This window comes from Diceros bicornis, chromosome 14, assembly GCF_020826845.1.
Source record: "Diceros bicornis minor isolate mBicDic1 chromosome 14, mDicBic1.mat.cur, whole genome shotgun sequence".
Classification (NCBI taxonomy): domain Eukaryota; kingdom Metazoa; phylum Chordata; class Mammalia; order Perissodactyla; family Rhinocerotidae; genus Diceros; species Diceros bicornis.
This window is the reverse complement of record NC_080753.1, coordinates 19,263,456-19,278,660: the sequence shown is the minus strand read 5'-3', so window position 1 is coordinate 19,278,660 and position 15,205 is coordinate 19,263,456. Positions and strand designations below refer to the sequence as shown.

The 15,205-nt window shown below is 44.7% G+C and overlaps 1 protein-coding gene across 1 annotated transcript in view; it reads right to left on the bottom strand.

The window, feature by feature from the left end:
* Positions 1 to 11,465: 11,465 nt before the first annotated feature.
* ADGRF5 (adhesion G protein-coupled receptor F5) overlaps positions 11,466 to 15,205 on the bottom strand; it is a 97,901-nt gene continuing 94,161 nt past the window's right edge. Inside the window, exons 18-21 of the mRNA XM_058553946.1 lie at positions 14,776 to 14,817; positions 14,632 to 14,691; positions 13,935 to 14,019; positions 11,466 to 11,974 (exon numbers count right to left, since the gene is read on the bottom strand). Coding sequence (XP_058409929.1) covers positions 11,895 to 11,974; positions 13,935 to 14,019; positions 14,632 to 14,691; positions 14,776 to 14,817 — 267 coding nt within the window. The 3' untranslated portion in view covers positions 11,466 to 11,894. The remainder of the gene's footprint in view (positions 11,975 to 13,934; positions 14,020 to 14,631; positions 14,692 to 14,775; positions 14,818 to 15,205) is intronic.

The window sequence follows — 15,205 nt, the reverse complement described above, 5'->3', positions numbered from 1 at the left end:
GCTAATGACTGATAAGGGGACATGATGGCCAGAGTGGGAAGTGCCATGTGGGGCTATGTGGTGACCATGGGAAGAACAGAACAGAAAGATAGAAAGTACCTGGATCCCTGAGAACTATGTGAAGCTAAGCCTACAATACCAATCTAGACTGCTTATCTACACACTTTTATGTGCTACCGAAATACACTCGTATGTTGTCACTATTGTATTGAATCTTTGTTGCTCACAGAAAACATAATCCTTACTGATCCAATAGTTTCTGCAGAGTGGGCACATGACTCAGACTAAGCCGGTCACGATGCCTTGCGCTGCCGTAGATACACGTACTGATGGGCAAGAAAAGAGTGACTCTTCCTTTTAGATCTCAATCTATGGTCCAGAGGCCTCACAGATTTCTTTCCCTGAAGCTCTGTCTTGGAATGAGATAAACACACAGAGGGAGGCAGAGACGTAAAAGGCAAAGCAGGAGCTCTGAGAACACCATTTGAGCCCCTGAATCCAGCTGTACCTGAAGATGTACAGTCCTGTATCTTTCCCAATCACATGAGCTAATAAATGTCAGTTCTCGCTTAAACCAGTTTGAGCTGTGGTTCTGTTACCCGTAACAGAAAGAGCGTTAACTGACTTACTGATAGCACACGATTGGCTCATCTGTAAAGAGGGGAAATAACGGGATTAGTTTAAAGATTAAATAAAATCCTGTATTACATAAGATAACCAAAGCTGAATTGAGATGCAGACACTGGGAAGTTAACCAGGCTGACTCATTTAAGTGGTTATTCTTCCCTTGAGTCTTCATAATGGGTGTGATTTAAGCTCAACCTTGGTAAAATGATGATTTATGATGTCGCGTATCTTCAGGGTCGCTTTCAAAGACTCCTAATCACGAATTAAATGCAAAAATGTGAGTGTGTATACATTTTGATTCTAAGTAGAGATTGTGTCTAAATCTGAGTTCTGTGTGTGTGTGTGTGTATAATTTTTACACACAATATGCTACAAAATGATAATGGCTAACTGCATTCAGCAGTCACTGTGTGTCAGCTGCTGTTCTATGGGCATAAGAAGTAACTCTTCACAACAACCTCTGAGATCTGTACCCTTATTATCCCGTTACGTTGTGGAAATTCAGTCACCAGAGAGTTACTTTACCCAAGGTCACAAAGCTAAGAAGTGGGGGACTGCCTATTGGAAAGCCAAGGTCTGGCTGCCCAACACTCGCCCTTAACGGCCACTCTACTTTCGCTCAACCAGCTGTCAGTCAGAGCTGAAGACAGCCCGGTGTGTCCACCCCAGCAAAGGGACGCAGAGAACCCAAATGATTCTAGTAGCACGTCAGCTGCTGCTTCAGTCTGGATAGCACAAGGGCAATCATGATGTAGCCAAGTTTATTATTATTATTATTATGTCTCAACTCTCCACTTGTGTTTAAACACAGCCTTAGAAACACTTCACTTCTGGAAAGCATATTTTCCTCCTATGTATCTAAGTAACATCCAACACCCTGAGAATGCTTGATAGATCTCTGGCAAGAATAAGAATAGCACCATCGGAGACTGGAGCGTCAAGGAAGCTCATGTGGATGAAAACTAAAGACAAAAACGGCACATACAGTCCAGCTGCTCCATTTGGGGAGTCCACGAGGTGGCTAATGTGAGACCTGCTCTCAGTAAAGCAGCACAGCGGGAGTCCCTTCCTACTCCAGCAGAGACTGGAAAAGGTAGTGGACCAGCTCTAAAGTCTACCTGGAACACCAGTCATTATGTTCTATGGGCATTATGTTCTAATTTCACCTGGGCTGCCCCTAGGTGAAATTAGAGAGTGAGATGAAGGTTGGAGATGCCTTAACTTCTCCACCCTTTCTGTCACCATTGTTGTCCTGCTCTCTTGTGTACTCAGAACTCTCCCCACTATGGGAGTCAACCTGCATCAGGTTGCACCAAGAAGCAATAGAGTGAGGTGGTGACATGCACATGTTCTAGGTCAGACACTCTGCATTCAACACCTGGCTCTACCATTCTTGAGCTGTGTGACCTCGGGTAACTTATTAACCTCTCTGTGCTTAGTTTATTCATCTGTAAAAGAAAAAGAATATGTACTCAATCCAGTGTTGCTGTAAAGTTTAAATGAGATTGCATGCACAAAGAGCTTAGGACCAAATACAGGGTAAGAACCCAATACACGTTAGTTAACATAGTTAAATAGTTATCAGCCATTTTCGCTGGAGGGGAAATTTCATGTCATCTGTTGTGTACCTCTCCCAGAGGTTTTTGCATGTTAAGCCCCCTCTCTCCTTGAGATTTTGTTTCCTGTTAGAGGAATGTCCAACAAAAGGCAGAAGGTGTGCGAGCTATTCTGAGGGGGTACGAGCAGTGTCCCAAGGCATGTGACATTCTCCTGCAGTCAGAAGCAGTCTGCCACATCATGCAAGGCCAGGTCAGCTTGTCCCCCTTCTCCAAGGGTCAGCCCTCTCGGCGGCCTGTGCTGTTTATTCTCCTGGGTCTTCCTGGATCACACTTTGGCTGGCAGAGCCGGCAGCCTCCTCTTCTGTGTGTGTCCAGAAGCTCGAGCGGGAACTCAGCAGCTGGCCTCCGCTGCCCGCTGGTGTGTCAGGCAGCCCTGGGACAGCCGCTGATTCAATGTGGGTTGAAAATGGAAATCCAGCCCTGCAGTAGTTTTCTACGGATGAATTAGAAAAGGAATAGGACCATCCCAGTTCGTCCTTTTGAAGGCATAATGATAGAAAAAGTGTTCCTGTGCCGTGAAACATGGAAGGCACCCATTTGGCACCTTCCAGACCCTGGTCTGGAATGGGGGACCAGGTGATTTCTGCCGCTGCTTTTAGCCTTGTCTTTGGTTCCGTAAATAAGATTCAGTCAGTGAGGGAGGAAAGAGAGAGGGAGCGATCCTGGCTAGTACATCTCAGAAATGTACACCTGCCTGCAAATCCATCCTCACACTGAAATGATGTGACTGGAATGTTCGCTCTCCCCATACCTCTACACGCCTTTCTGGCTACTTTTTCCTCCGCAAGGATCATAATACAAGAGTGTTAGGAGATGGGTTTCCTCCGCAAGGATCATAATACAAGAGTGTTAGGAGGTGTGGAGTGAGGGTGATTCTTTCATTCCTGGTTTCTATCATCTGGTAAGCGTTGATTCCACCTTCACTCTGTTCATAAGCCCCAAATTTTACTCTTCCTCTGCGGCTTGACCATCAGGCTTGTCATCCACAGCCCTAATGCCGTGTGCCCTGGAGGTTCTACCGCCGGGGACCCAGAAAACGCACCTCCTCTAACGACCACCAGGTGGCGACCAAGCCTCAGGAGAAGCCCGCGGGCTGCTGCGGAGACCAGGCGCTGGAAGGCAGCTGTCACTCATTAGGCCAGCTGGAGACGCTGTCAGGACAGCTTTGACTAGGACAGCTGTGAGAGCTCCTCCAGGCATGGGAAACGCTCACAGTTCCAGGAAAGCGGTAGATGGATGTAAGATTTTCTTCAGTTAATCAAAATAAAACCCTTCTTTCCACCGTTACTGGGGGTGAGGGCTCTTTGGCAGGATGGAGGACAGAGGATGGTACCAATCAAAATTGGGTCCACAAAAGGCAGGGCCTCACATCATTCTTGGATTGTACTGTTGAATGTCAGAAGTGGGCTGGAAAATAGCAATCTTCCCATGACTTGCCCGGTCAGTTCCTGTTGCTTTTCATGCTGAGAAAAAGCTTTTTTTTCTGGGCTCCCGGGCTTGTTCTGTTTAGTTTTTAGCAGTCACACTTCATTTGAGACTTGGCTTTGCATTAAAGAATAAAATCCCTGGGGTGCAAATGGGCTCACAAATCCCCTACCCATGGTTCATCTGTGCAGAGGGACACTCGTGACCTTTCAACTCTTCATCGGAAAGTTTAAAGGTGAAAGGGAAAGAATGGACGTCTATAAAGTCATTTAAAAATAGACAAGATGACCGTACTGTATCTAAATCGTAGGAGACTATGCCCACCCCACAAAGGAAAATGGTGTTGGGAGATGAACAACAGGGGGAGCACAGGGTGGGCTTCAGGAATTGTGCCCATCTTTCCTTCTTTCTTCTTCTGTCCACTCCATATTTGCTGAGAGTAGAAAACTTACGACAACTGTTTCCTTTCTAGAATGTGCTAGAGGATAAACTTAGACATCCATCTGTACCAAATATAAGGAAGGATGCTGGAGGGTAGGACCCTAGCCATCTGAGGAGGGTAAATGGAAGTAATTAGGTGCTTCACCACTGCCCACTCCTTCAGGACCACTGATGGGAACAGAGAGAAGGGCTGGCTACATCCCAGGCCAGGCCCAGGGGACCAACTCCATTCTCTTGTTTTGGCCCATTGCTTGGCATCTGCAGAGATGAGGGGTAATTCGATAGGAGCCTCCAGAGAGGCAGGGTGGTGTTTGAATGATGCTGCTGCTGGCTGTCCCTGGAAGGAAGGGGCACCAGACAGTCTGCCACGTGGACCCATTTGATGCTGGGAAGGCATTACTCAGAGCAGGCCTCCCCTGAGAACCCACTAATCACAACTGAGAGGCTTTCCCACTCCCCCAGACTTTCATCCTCTGGACCATCTGGTCTCCAGGCCTGAGGGAGAAGGGCCCTGAAGTAGTTGCAGCCAGAAGCTGATCACCAGGGGCTCCCCATCCCTCAAAGGGGTTCTGAGGCACCTGGGGTTGTGGGACATGTCTGGGCCTCTGACGGTTCTCCCCACACCATTGGGCAACAAGGGTCCAATACTTGCCCGCCGGGCTGTGTGCTCGGGGCTGAGTCATGCCCAGTGACTCAGCATTCCGAAGCAAGGGAGGAGGCTGGACTCTTCTGGGAAGCACAGGGCCAGCGTGAAGACGTGTCTTTGGGCATCATTGTTAAACTCTGCCCATCTGCACACGTGCTTTGGGGCCTTGTAAGAAAAGTCGTCTTGTCACATTAGCTTGAAGGAAATCTTATAAGTCAATAATGTTTTTGGTACTGCCTCACTCCCTCATGGGTACCTGATGAACTGTGCCCACCCTTCCCGATTCAGTGCCCTTCTGATGACCCCTGACACACCCAGGGCTTAGAATGCCCCTGGAATCTCATTAGGATCACCTGAGTTATTGCCCCCTCCCCAAAGATCCCCTGTGTCAGCCTTCTCTGCCTTTAAAAGAGATATACAAATAATCTTTTATTTGCATACTGCTTGACAGTTTACAAAACATGTTCATATAAACCATGCTTTTTGAGCCACACAACAGACTTAAGAGGTAATTAAGATAATCTCGGTTTTTCAGATGAGCAAACTAAGGATGAGCGAGGTTTAGTGAAGGGCCCAGGTGAGTGAGGAAAGGCATCTTTCTGTTCTAGGAATCATGTTCTTTCTGCTACACTACACCAGTGAGACAGAAAGCTCGTTCTCTAAGAAAGAAGGCTGATGGGGATCCCCAGGCACTTCCTCCTTCCCCGGGGAAGATGTGAAGCTGTGATTTTCTGGGGCCAATGCCCCGTGCTTGTCAGCAATCTCTGAGGAGAGTTTGTAACAGTGTGGCTTTCAGGCCAGCCTGGAGGGGCAGGAGTTACGTGGAACAGAGGCATTTGGGGCCTTCTGGATTTCTGGCCCCGACACCCACCACCACCATGTGCGGAGCCTCTGCATGGACCAGCCCGGATGATGTGGTACAGGCCTTGTCTTAATTTTATTTTCCTACCTGCTGTCAATGCACAAAAGGCAGCAGAAGTACGGAACAGAAAGCGTTAGTCTCTGGTTTATGCTCTAGAGCTGAGTCGTCCAGCACAGTAGCCTCCAGTATGTGTGGCTACTGAGCACTTGAAATGCGGCTGCGGCAACTGAAGTGTGCTGGAAGTGTAAAGTGCACACTGGATTTTGAACACTCAGTACAAAAAATAAAATGTAAAATATCTCATTAATAAGTGTACATTAATTATATTTTGAAATAATATTTTGGACATATTGAGTTAAATAAAATGCATTATTGAAATTAATTTTACCTACTTACTTTTTTTTTTGTGTGAGGAAGATCAGCCCTGAGCTGACATCCATGCCAATCCTCCTCTTTTTGCTGAGGAAGACCAGCTCTGAGCTAACATCTATTGCCAATCCTCCTCCTTTTTTTCCCCCCCTAAAGCCCCAGTAGATATTTGTACATCATAGTTGCACATCCTTCTAGTTGCTGTATGTGGGACCGGCCTCAGCATGGCCGGAGAAGCGGTGCGTCGGTGCGCGCCCGGGATCCGAACCCAGGCCGCCAGTAGCAGAGCGCGCGCACTCAACCGCTAAGCCACGGGGCCGGCCCACCTACTTACTTTTTCAAGTGTGGCTACTAAAAAATTTAAAATACACGTGATTCACATTCTGTTCCTACTAGATGATGCAAGGCTTTACCGAATAGTTCAAAGAAAGCTGCATTTACTCTCACCTAAAGTGTTCATAGGAACGTGCTTTTCTTCCTATTTATGTGAAGGAAGTGTAAACTTCATAAAGCCATGGAAAAATACAAAGTATTTTGTCTTCAAAATACAAAACTAAACATCTTCCTTCTAAATGATGTGTACATTATCTTATAAAGAAAAAAAGTCAGTCCAAGTGAGCGGAAAACTCCAGACAAGCGGCTGTGACCCAGGCAAGCATATCACAGCAGAAGTTTAAGCCCATAAGAGATTCATAAGAGACCCATGGTCTATCAAGGTGTGAAAACTTCCCCAGACCCAGGCATGAGGTGCAGGCTGCAGGTGGCAGCATTTCCTGGGGAGGCTTGAAGGATGAGAAGTGCCCAGCACGAGACTTTATTTTTAAGGACTGGGAGGTCAGATGCACAAAAGCTCAGAGGCCTGGCTGGCACCCGTGTGCTTAGGTCTCTGATCTGTCGGCCTGAATGTCAAGGGCACATTGGCTCCTGGGCGGCTGCACCTGGCGTGCCAGACACACACCGTGCTGGGGAAGGCCGCCAGCTCCCATGCTGCTTTCATCTGGATCAATCAAGCTTTTCCAAACAGCAGCCTTTCCCTGAATTTCCACACCGCTGCATGCCAAGCCCTCAGGAAAGGTGACTCCTCTCCTGTTTGCAGATTCAGCAGACGGAACAACACTGTGACGTTTGCAGCACATGAGCTTCATTACTGACACTGCCCGAGAGACCCTTCTGAGTGCGATTACCATTCTGGATAAAGAACTGTTTACAGGTCACCTATGCACAGCTAATGCCTCACACAGACTCTGCAGAGCACTGTCGGGTCCTTAACTTTGTTTGTTTCAATAATCCGATGAAATATCTTGTATAATCCTCTCCCCTTGACTGCGGGGCAGGACCTGTGAATCCGATGAGATGTCACTCCCATGAGTAGATTACATTATATGGCAAAGGTGAGGGGATTTTACTGATGTAATTAAGGTCTCCATTCACCTGGCTTTGAGTTAATCAGAAGGGAGATTATCCCGGATGAGCCTGACCTAATCAGGTGAGTCCTTTAAAAGAGACTCTAGAGGTCAGAGACTGAAGAAGTCGAAGAGACTCAAAGTAGCACAGAAGCTCTCCTATTGGCCATAAAGAAGCAAACTGCCATGTTGTGGAGAGGGCCACATGGCAGGGGACGGCAGGACGCCTCTAGGAGCTGAGGGCCTCAGTTCTATAAGTACAAAGAATGGAACTCTGCCAAACAACCAGTAAACTTGGAGGAGGACCCCTGCTTTCTGATGAGACCACAGCCCTGGCCGACAACTCGAGTTCAGCCTGGTGAACCCTGAGCAGAGAACCCAGTGAGCCATGTCCAGACTTCTGACCTACAGAAACTGTGCGATAACAAACGGGTGTCGTTTTAAGCCTCTACGTTTGTGGCAATATGTTACACAGCAATAGAAAACGAATACAGGAAATATAGGACCATGTTACAGAAATACCTATTGCTAATAGAACTCCAAAATTCCAACCAAGCCGCACACAAATGTTTAGAACAGGCATTTGTTTATTTGTTTCCCAGACAGTTAGCTCCTAAAAGCTTGACTTCAAGGACCCCTGTTTAAACCCTCTGTAAGCCTCTGAGCTCCACATGCTGAGTGGGAGTAGAGATGGTGTGAGGAAAGATATCAGCTCTGTCAAGCCAACCGAGCTCAGCTGTGAGCTTCTGGCATTGTCCCCTTCCCCACGCCTGGAAAATGGAAGGGCTCATTCACTGTTTGGAGAATGGAGTTAAATTCTGATTGACATAGGGAAGCTGAAACAGCAACAGTACATATTGCAAAAGAGCAGACAATTTATATAAAGAAAGCTTCAGAGATCTCGTTAGATATTTTATTGTGATAAGCATGGAAAGGAAACATAGCTGCATGCTGGCATACCATTAAGACATGATTTAAAACCCCAAGTCATAATTTTAGAAAAATAGCACCTAATTTCAAGGCTAATATCTTTGAAATGATGAGACATTATTTTCATTGACTTTTCAAAAATACGTAAGAAAGATACATCCACTGGAAGTCCCTCCTTTATTTTGGACACTCAGGGAATCAGGGTTCTGTTGGCCTGAGTTACTAACTATCTCTTTGGAAGGCAGAAGCCCCATTTGACATCACCATCACATGTCACAAATAAAATGCATTCCACCCACATGGCATTTCTATGAACACACTCATTGCCTTTGTCTTCTCAAATGGTTGTAACTTTCTGTGCCACTCAGCTCAGAGTAACCTCCCTCCCTTCTGCACTGTAATCTTTCTCATCTCCCTGTAACTTCTTTTTAAGCTTCAACATGGGCCTCTCTGAAGTTCTCTACATAAACCACAAGAGGCTATGACTTCCCACAGCGTTTCTTAATTTCTGGCCTTAGCAACCTACATCCTGAAAACCCCATAGACCTTTGTTTACCTCTTTCTCCATGTAAACAATAAGAAATAGGGAGGGGGATGGCAGAGGCATGACTCATTCAAGAGATGATGTGTTACACTGGGCTTAGACTATTCCTGGACAATATTTCTGTAGTTTATATTAATTGCTCATTTGTGGATGCTCCAACCTCTGAAGAATTAGCACAGATCCATCTGCAAGAAACTGACTTAAAAGAAGATCCCTTAATGCAAGAAAGTTCTGGCCCATGGAACTAACTTGACACACTGAGAGATGTCAGGAACGTGGGGAAGCATTGGGCTGTTTACAAGCAAAGTAGACCACCCATCCCACTTTGCACCAACGTCAGAGCCAACATTCCTCCTTCATCATTCTTCCCTCAGAAATCTGCTACTAGAAGCCTTGTAACCACTGCTGATTGAGAACTGATGACCTCAGGGCCGAGCAGGGCTCCTGCTCTCATAGAATTTACAGATTCATGGACTGTTTTACAATTCTGAATTCTACTGCTTATGTTAGGATATTCTTGGCAAAGAGTAGTGGTTGAACTATGTATCTTGCAATTGGGCAGAAAACTGGCAAGTATTTCTCCAGTTTTCTGTTTTCATAGCTTTTCTGGAATTTGGACCCAGTGCTGTGTGTAGTTTAAAAGGTGGGAAGTACACGCATGCCTCTGTGTGTTTGTGTGTGTGTGTGTGTGTGTGTGTGTGCGTGTGCTGGGGGTAAGGGAACGTGCTTCAGTTAATGCATGTGGGCAGAGGGCCAGAGGCACATCCTATGGAAGTCCGCCAGAGGTTCCTGCCATTATGGAGATTCCATTCACAACATCAAATGCAGTGATTCCCAAAGGATCCTACAGAAGTGGGTGGAAATTCAGTGTTTCTCGTCCTGCTGTGTTTTTTAGCTCCCCTCGAGTGCTGTGCTTTCCTTGGCTGATTACATCACGATGGCCATGCTGACACCGTGCTGTAACCCACCTCAGTTCTCCCTGACACAACTACAGGAACCAAACCTGTCAAAGCCATCCTTTCTCTGATATCTAATTGTAATTCAGTTGATCCTTCAACCTCACCTCTGGCTCTGTCTTCTCAGCACTGAGCTCTGCCCAAAGCCAATCATGCCCTGGAGAATTTTATAGCCTAACAATCATTTCCTCTGGGGACTTTAAACAATGAGCTATTCAGTTGGGATGTGACAATTTTCAGGCACATAGGAGTAGATGTCTATGTCATCTGTGAATATGTAGAAATAGAGTTCACTTACTTTAAACATTATTAGAACTTCTGTCAGTCCCTCCTCTCCCGCCCCATGAAGAAAAGAGAGGCAGAATTTAAATTTAAAATTAAAAATGAAAGAAAGAGATTTTAAGGAATTAAAATGTTAAAAGAAAACTCTTTTGAGCCTCAGTAAATAAATGGTTGCTGAATCTCAGCCTCTTTTGTCCTGTCCGCCTGATGGCTGGGCCCAGTTAGGTTCCCAGTCCTTATGGAAACCACACAGCGGGCCCTTCCCCAGTGGTCCCACATCTTTATTCTGTCTCATTGTCCCCTTGGGATCAGACTTTGATTTGGAATGTATGATTGCTGTGGCGACAGCACATGGTTAACTCTAATATGGATGCAATTTCAATAAATGTTTGTGTTTCTATGAAATGCACACACACGAAACACACACACACAAGTCACAAATAATCAAATTCTTGGGAAAAGCTCCACTTTTTGTTCATCAAGGTCAAGTGTCATTAGGAGCATGGACTAGCCAGCTGTAAAACTTCCATCTGGAAGATTTCTAAGTGGTTGGAATAAACACAAATTAGACTGTACAAAATTCTTAATGTATATTAATTGGTCTGGGAATTTGAAAACTGAAAGAGCTAATACACAGAGAGCTATACAACACGCCAAGGGCCGCTGCAGCCACAGTAACAACAACAACAATAATATACAGTGCTGTAAGGTTATTAAAATCTATTCTATAGTGCACAGAGAAGTACCTGGTTAAAGCTGTTAAATATAATATACGACAGTTGGGGTCTGTTTTCAGTGCAATATATTACATTTGGCAATTAGTGGATATAAAAAAATATATTTTTTGCTTTCAAAAGGTGGAATAAGCCAAAACATAAGGCTTTTCTGATAAATTATAAAAAAGTAATGGGCAGATCTGCTTGGATCGGATAAAGCATGGTTGTTATCACACTTTCTCTGCATATTCAATCCACTTAGCTCAAACCTTAACATACAAAGGTACATATGTATGTGTTTACCATCTGGATAATTGTGTCTCCTTCCGTGCACTTCTTGTAAATATTATTACCCACTTGAAAGCATCCTGTAATTCCCTCCCTATTTTTCCCACTGCCCTTCTCTTCTCTCTTAGCTAAGAAAATACCAGGGAGATAGCGAGAGAACTTTCCTGTGGCTTACTTTCAGTTTCCATTTTTGAGCCATTTTTTAATTCTCAGTGTGGCAGTGTCTGAGTAATTGTATTAGACAATCAACATGGAAATCTTAAAGTGTGGTCCTTAATGTTGTTTTTCTCTATTTTTTTCTTTTTCTTCCTGTTTCCTTCCATCCTTCTTTCCTTCCTTCCTCCCGCCCTCCCTCTCTTCCTTCCTTCCTACTTTCCTTCCTTTCTAGAATTCACTGAAGTATTTCCTAGGTACTAGCTTTTTACTTATTATTTTAATTAAAGCTTATCTTGGTGCCCAACATGTGAAAAGTGAAAATGTCTCTTTAAAATTCTATTTTACAATATAGACAGAGAAGCTAGGCCTTGAGGAACTTAAATTTCACTTAAATACTATACACATTTGGTATCACAGAAGGGCTGGAGGGTGGGGCAGCAAAATAAAGGTAACAATTTACTTTTAGTCTGTCTTTACAAAAGAAAGCCTCTTTCCTAATGAAAAAGTCTCTTCAGCATCTGCTCCCAGAAGCCTGTGGAGAAAACATTTTATGGATGGCTTGAAAGCATCTCTTTTTCAGAGCACATTCACGGTTCCTCAAGAGGTCACCTGGATTGGATTTTCCTGTTCTTAGTTGAGCAACGAACAAGCACTGGATGTGTTTTCCACGGACGAGCTGGTTGTTTCTGGGGTGGAAACATTGTACGTTCCTGAAAAACAGAGCACCAGCTCAGCCTAAAAGATAAGCGTTCAGGTTAGGGTGTGAACCACTCCAAAGGGCCTGGGGGAGCTCTCTCCAGGAGCCAGGTAAGCTCTGCCATGCCTGGACACACACCCATGCCTGCCCTCCTCCCTCCTGGGACCCAGCGGTGCCAGAGAACAAAGCTGTCCTTCTCGAGCATGCATGGCAGCCGACCAGACAAGCACAAACTACTTCCCATCACACCAGCAGCCAGATTTCTACAAAGGACAGGGAGATCTCAATGTGGGCGCCTCTCCACATGCCACCACATGCATGGGCCTGGGGACATTCACCTGAGGGGACCTCCCTGGTCCTCTTATGTTGGAGTGACTTGGGGGAGCTCTTGGGAGGGGCCTGGAGGCTGAGCTGGAAGGTGAGGTGGGGAAGGGGGAAAGGAAAAGAAAAGAGAAAATTACAGGGAAAGGAAAGGCACGACCAGAAGAGAAGCTGAAGTTAGGGGATACCAACAAAAGTGCCGAGAGCGAGTGCAGTGGGGAGGGCAGCCGGGGAGCAACCACACAGGCTGATGTCAGCAGTAGGGCGGGGCTGAGCACGGGGATTGTAGGGAGCATGTGCTGGGCAGGGGGAGGGACACAGTGCCCACCCTACCATCAGATTGGTGAACTGCCACTGCTAACAAGGTTTCCATCATTGCCTGGGAGGCCCTTTGGGGCTGCTGACAACATAAACCAAAGTTACAGTGATTATGGAACCCTCCGATAGGCCAACGTGGAGCTGCATTGATGACCCTGAGAGGCTATCGAGGGGTAATGACCTGGAATCTCAGGCCCTGGGACCTCGGGGAAAGAGCCCCAACTCCAACTTCTATCTGACTGATTCAGAAACAAGGAACTCATTCTATTGGCCTTACATATTGCATAATTCTGATTCTGTAGAATCATTTTGTAGAGTTTTCCCTATTTTCACTTTAATGCAAACGGTGAACACATTCCACAGACAGTGTTTTGGAGAACTATTGCCAAGAGCAATAGTTCTAATACACCCTGAAGATTTGATCATTTCACAACAGGTCCAATCAGTGACTTTCAAAATCAAAAGTGAAGGTCCTCCAGTTTCATAAGTCATGCATCAAACTGAAGCCCCAAACACCAAGTCCTTTGGAGTTTTAACAGTTAATACACATTCTTGAAATTTGTTTTTATATGAAAAGCCTTAGTCTAGAATACTGACACATTTCTAGATTCTGCATTTGTGAGATCTGTACAGTTTCAAGAAGATGGAAGGAATTCTGGTGCCTATTTTCCTGGCGGGAGAGGGTAGTGGCACGGGACAGGGGCTTCAACTTGCCAGAATAGCTGAGACATATTGCCCAAAGCCATTAACACTGTTTATTTTATACTCCCAAGGTGGAAATTTTAACTGTGCATGTTCCTAATAGAATAGCTAACTTGGGTGAGCCCTCATATATGAATGCACAGTTTTATAAATGTCAGTGTGTAAACCAAGCACACTCTAAAAAAAAAAAAGAAAGAAAAGAAAAAAAGGAAAAGAAACCCACAGCATGAGATCCTATAACAGGATTTTCTAAATATATTCTCTGCTGCACTGTAACCCAGAAACATGACCCACCCATTCCTATTTCACACGGATAGAAAAGAACTCTGTGTTGGGCAAGGCCAGCAATTTACAATTCCCATTTTTATGGTTGAGGCAGGTTTGACACACAGCCCTTCAAAAGCTTGTCTAGATTCTCCAAATCTTATTCTTCGTAAGTAACGATTAGCTGTCCACTGAAGGCATTTGTCCTCTGTACCAGCTTCCTGAGGGTTTGGGAAAATATTAGCAATTTCCTCTATGTGACCTCTGCCCCAAATGGAGCCATTGTAGCTAAATGCTCTGAAGTGAGAATCCCCATCAGGGCAAATTTGTCCAGGTCAACACAGGGAGCAACTAGGGTCACTACGTACCTGTTTTACCAAACAAATTGTTAAATCTTCTTGATATTGGAGAACTCATAGAAAATACAGGTGTAGATGAACCTAGGGATGTTGACTAGGAAAGAGAAGAAAAGACAATTACAAAGCAAATGTGTTAGACCAAGGCCCTGTTTCTACCTGTAGGAAGATTAGTTTGCTGCCCTCTAGTGGTCACTTACCACATCTCTCATCCCATTTCTCAAAGGCCTATGTGAACACAAATTTCTACTTCAAGCAAATCAAGCCGGAGAGCCACCTTGAAACATTGGAATCTCACCATCAGTCTTAGGAAAATAACTTTCAAATGCATGTTTCACTGTTCCATAGGGTTCTAGCATCTTCTGACATGTGGAAACAGTCAAATATATTCAAGTACAATAGTGATTTTCCAACATGAACTACAGAAAATTCTATTTATCATTATTCCTCAAATTGTGTTCTCTGTTGCCTTAGGTTTCCCCAGAAGATTGTTTCTCATTGAAATTTTATTTTGACCTCCAATCAATATTATCTGTGCTATTTGACTGCTATTTAAAGACGTGGGGACAGCATCTTAATGAGAGCTCCATGGCTGTGTTTAATAAACAAAATGAGGTGAGAAGCAAAAACGATGAAATAATCTATGCTAAAACTAGTTGTGGAGAGAGAGAGAGAGATTTGGAGAAGTCTCTACAAAGGAAAGATTTACCTTTGAATGCTGTGAAGACCATCTCGACAGTGAAAACTTATTCAGCAAGGCGTCCTGTACCTGCATTGTTTAAAAGAAGCCATTGTAAATTCAACACACCACAAGCACTTTAGACTTTTCTAGGAGCATGAAACTTGTTCTCACCTTCTGATCCCAGAGGCATCCAAAGAGTAAAATGAATAATCCCTGAAAAGGATTGGGAAGAAGTGCATTTTAATCATATTCTATTCTCTGGCAAAATAGGGAGTATTATTAACCTACTGTTGAATTTGTACTATCTCTTTGCACATCCGAGTTTATAGAATGAGTCCAGTAGATGATAATGTTAAAAGGGATGCAGTAGGAGCACACCAAGGGACCTTAAATGTTATGATGTTATAAGGATATTTCCTATTTCCCTATTATCCCCCAATGGTGAACTGGAGATCCTGTTGATTATGCGATTAAATACATCTCTTGTGCCTACAGGACTTGGGCATGGAGTGGAATAATCAGTCCCTTCTAGTCAAGGCTTATTATAAATGTCATTAGACATGAGCCTGATAGTTTGGAGCCATCGGACAAGTAGCATAAG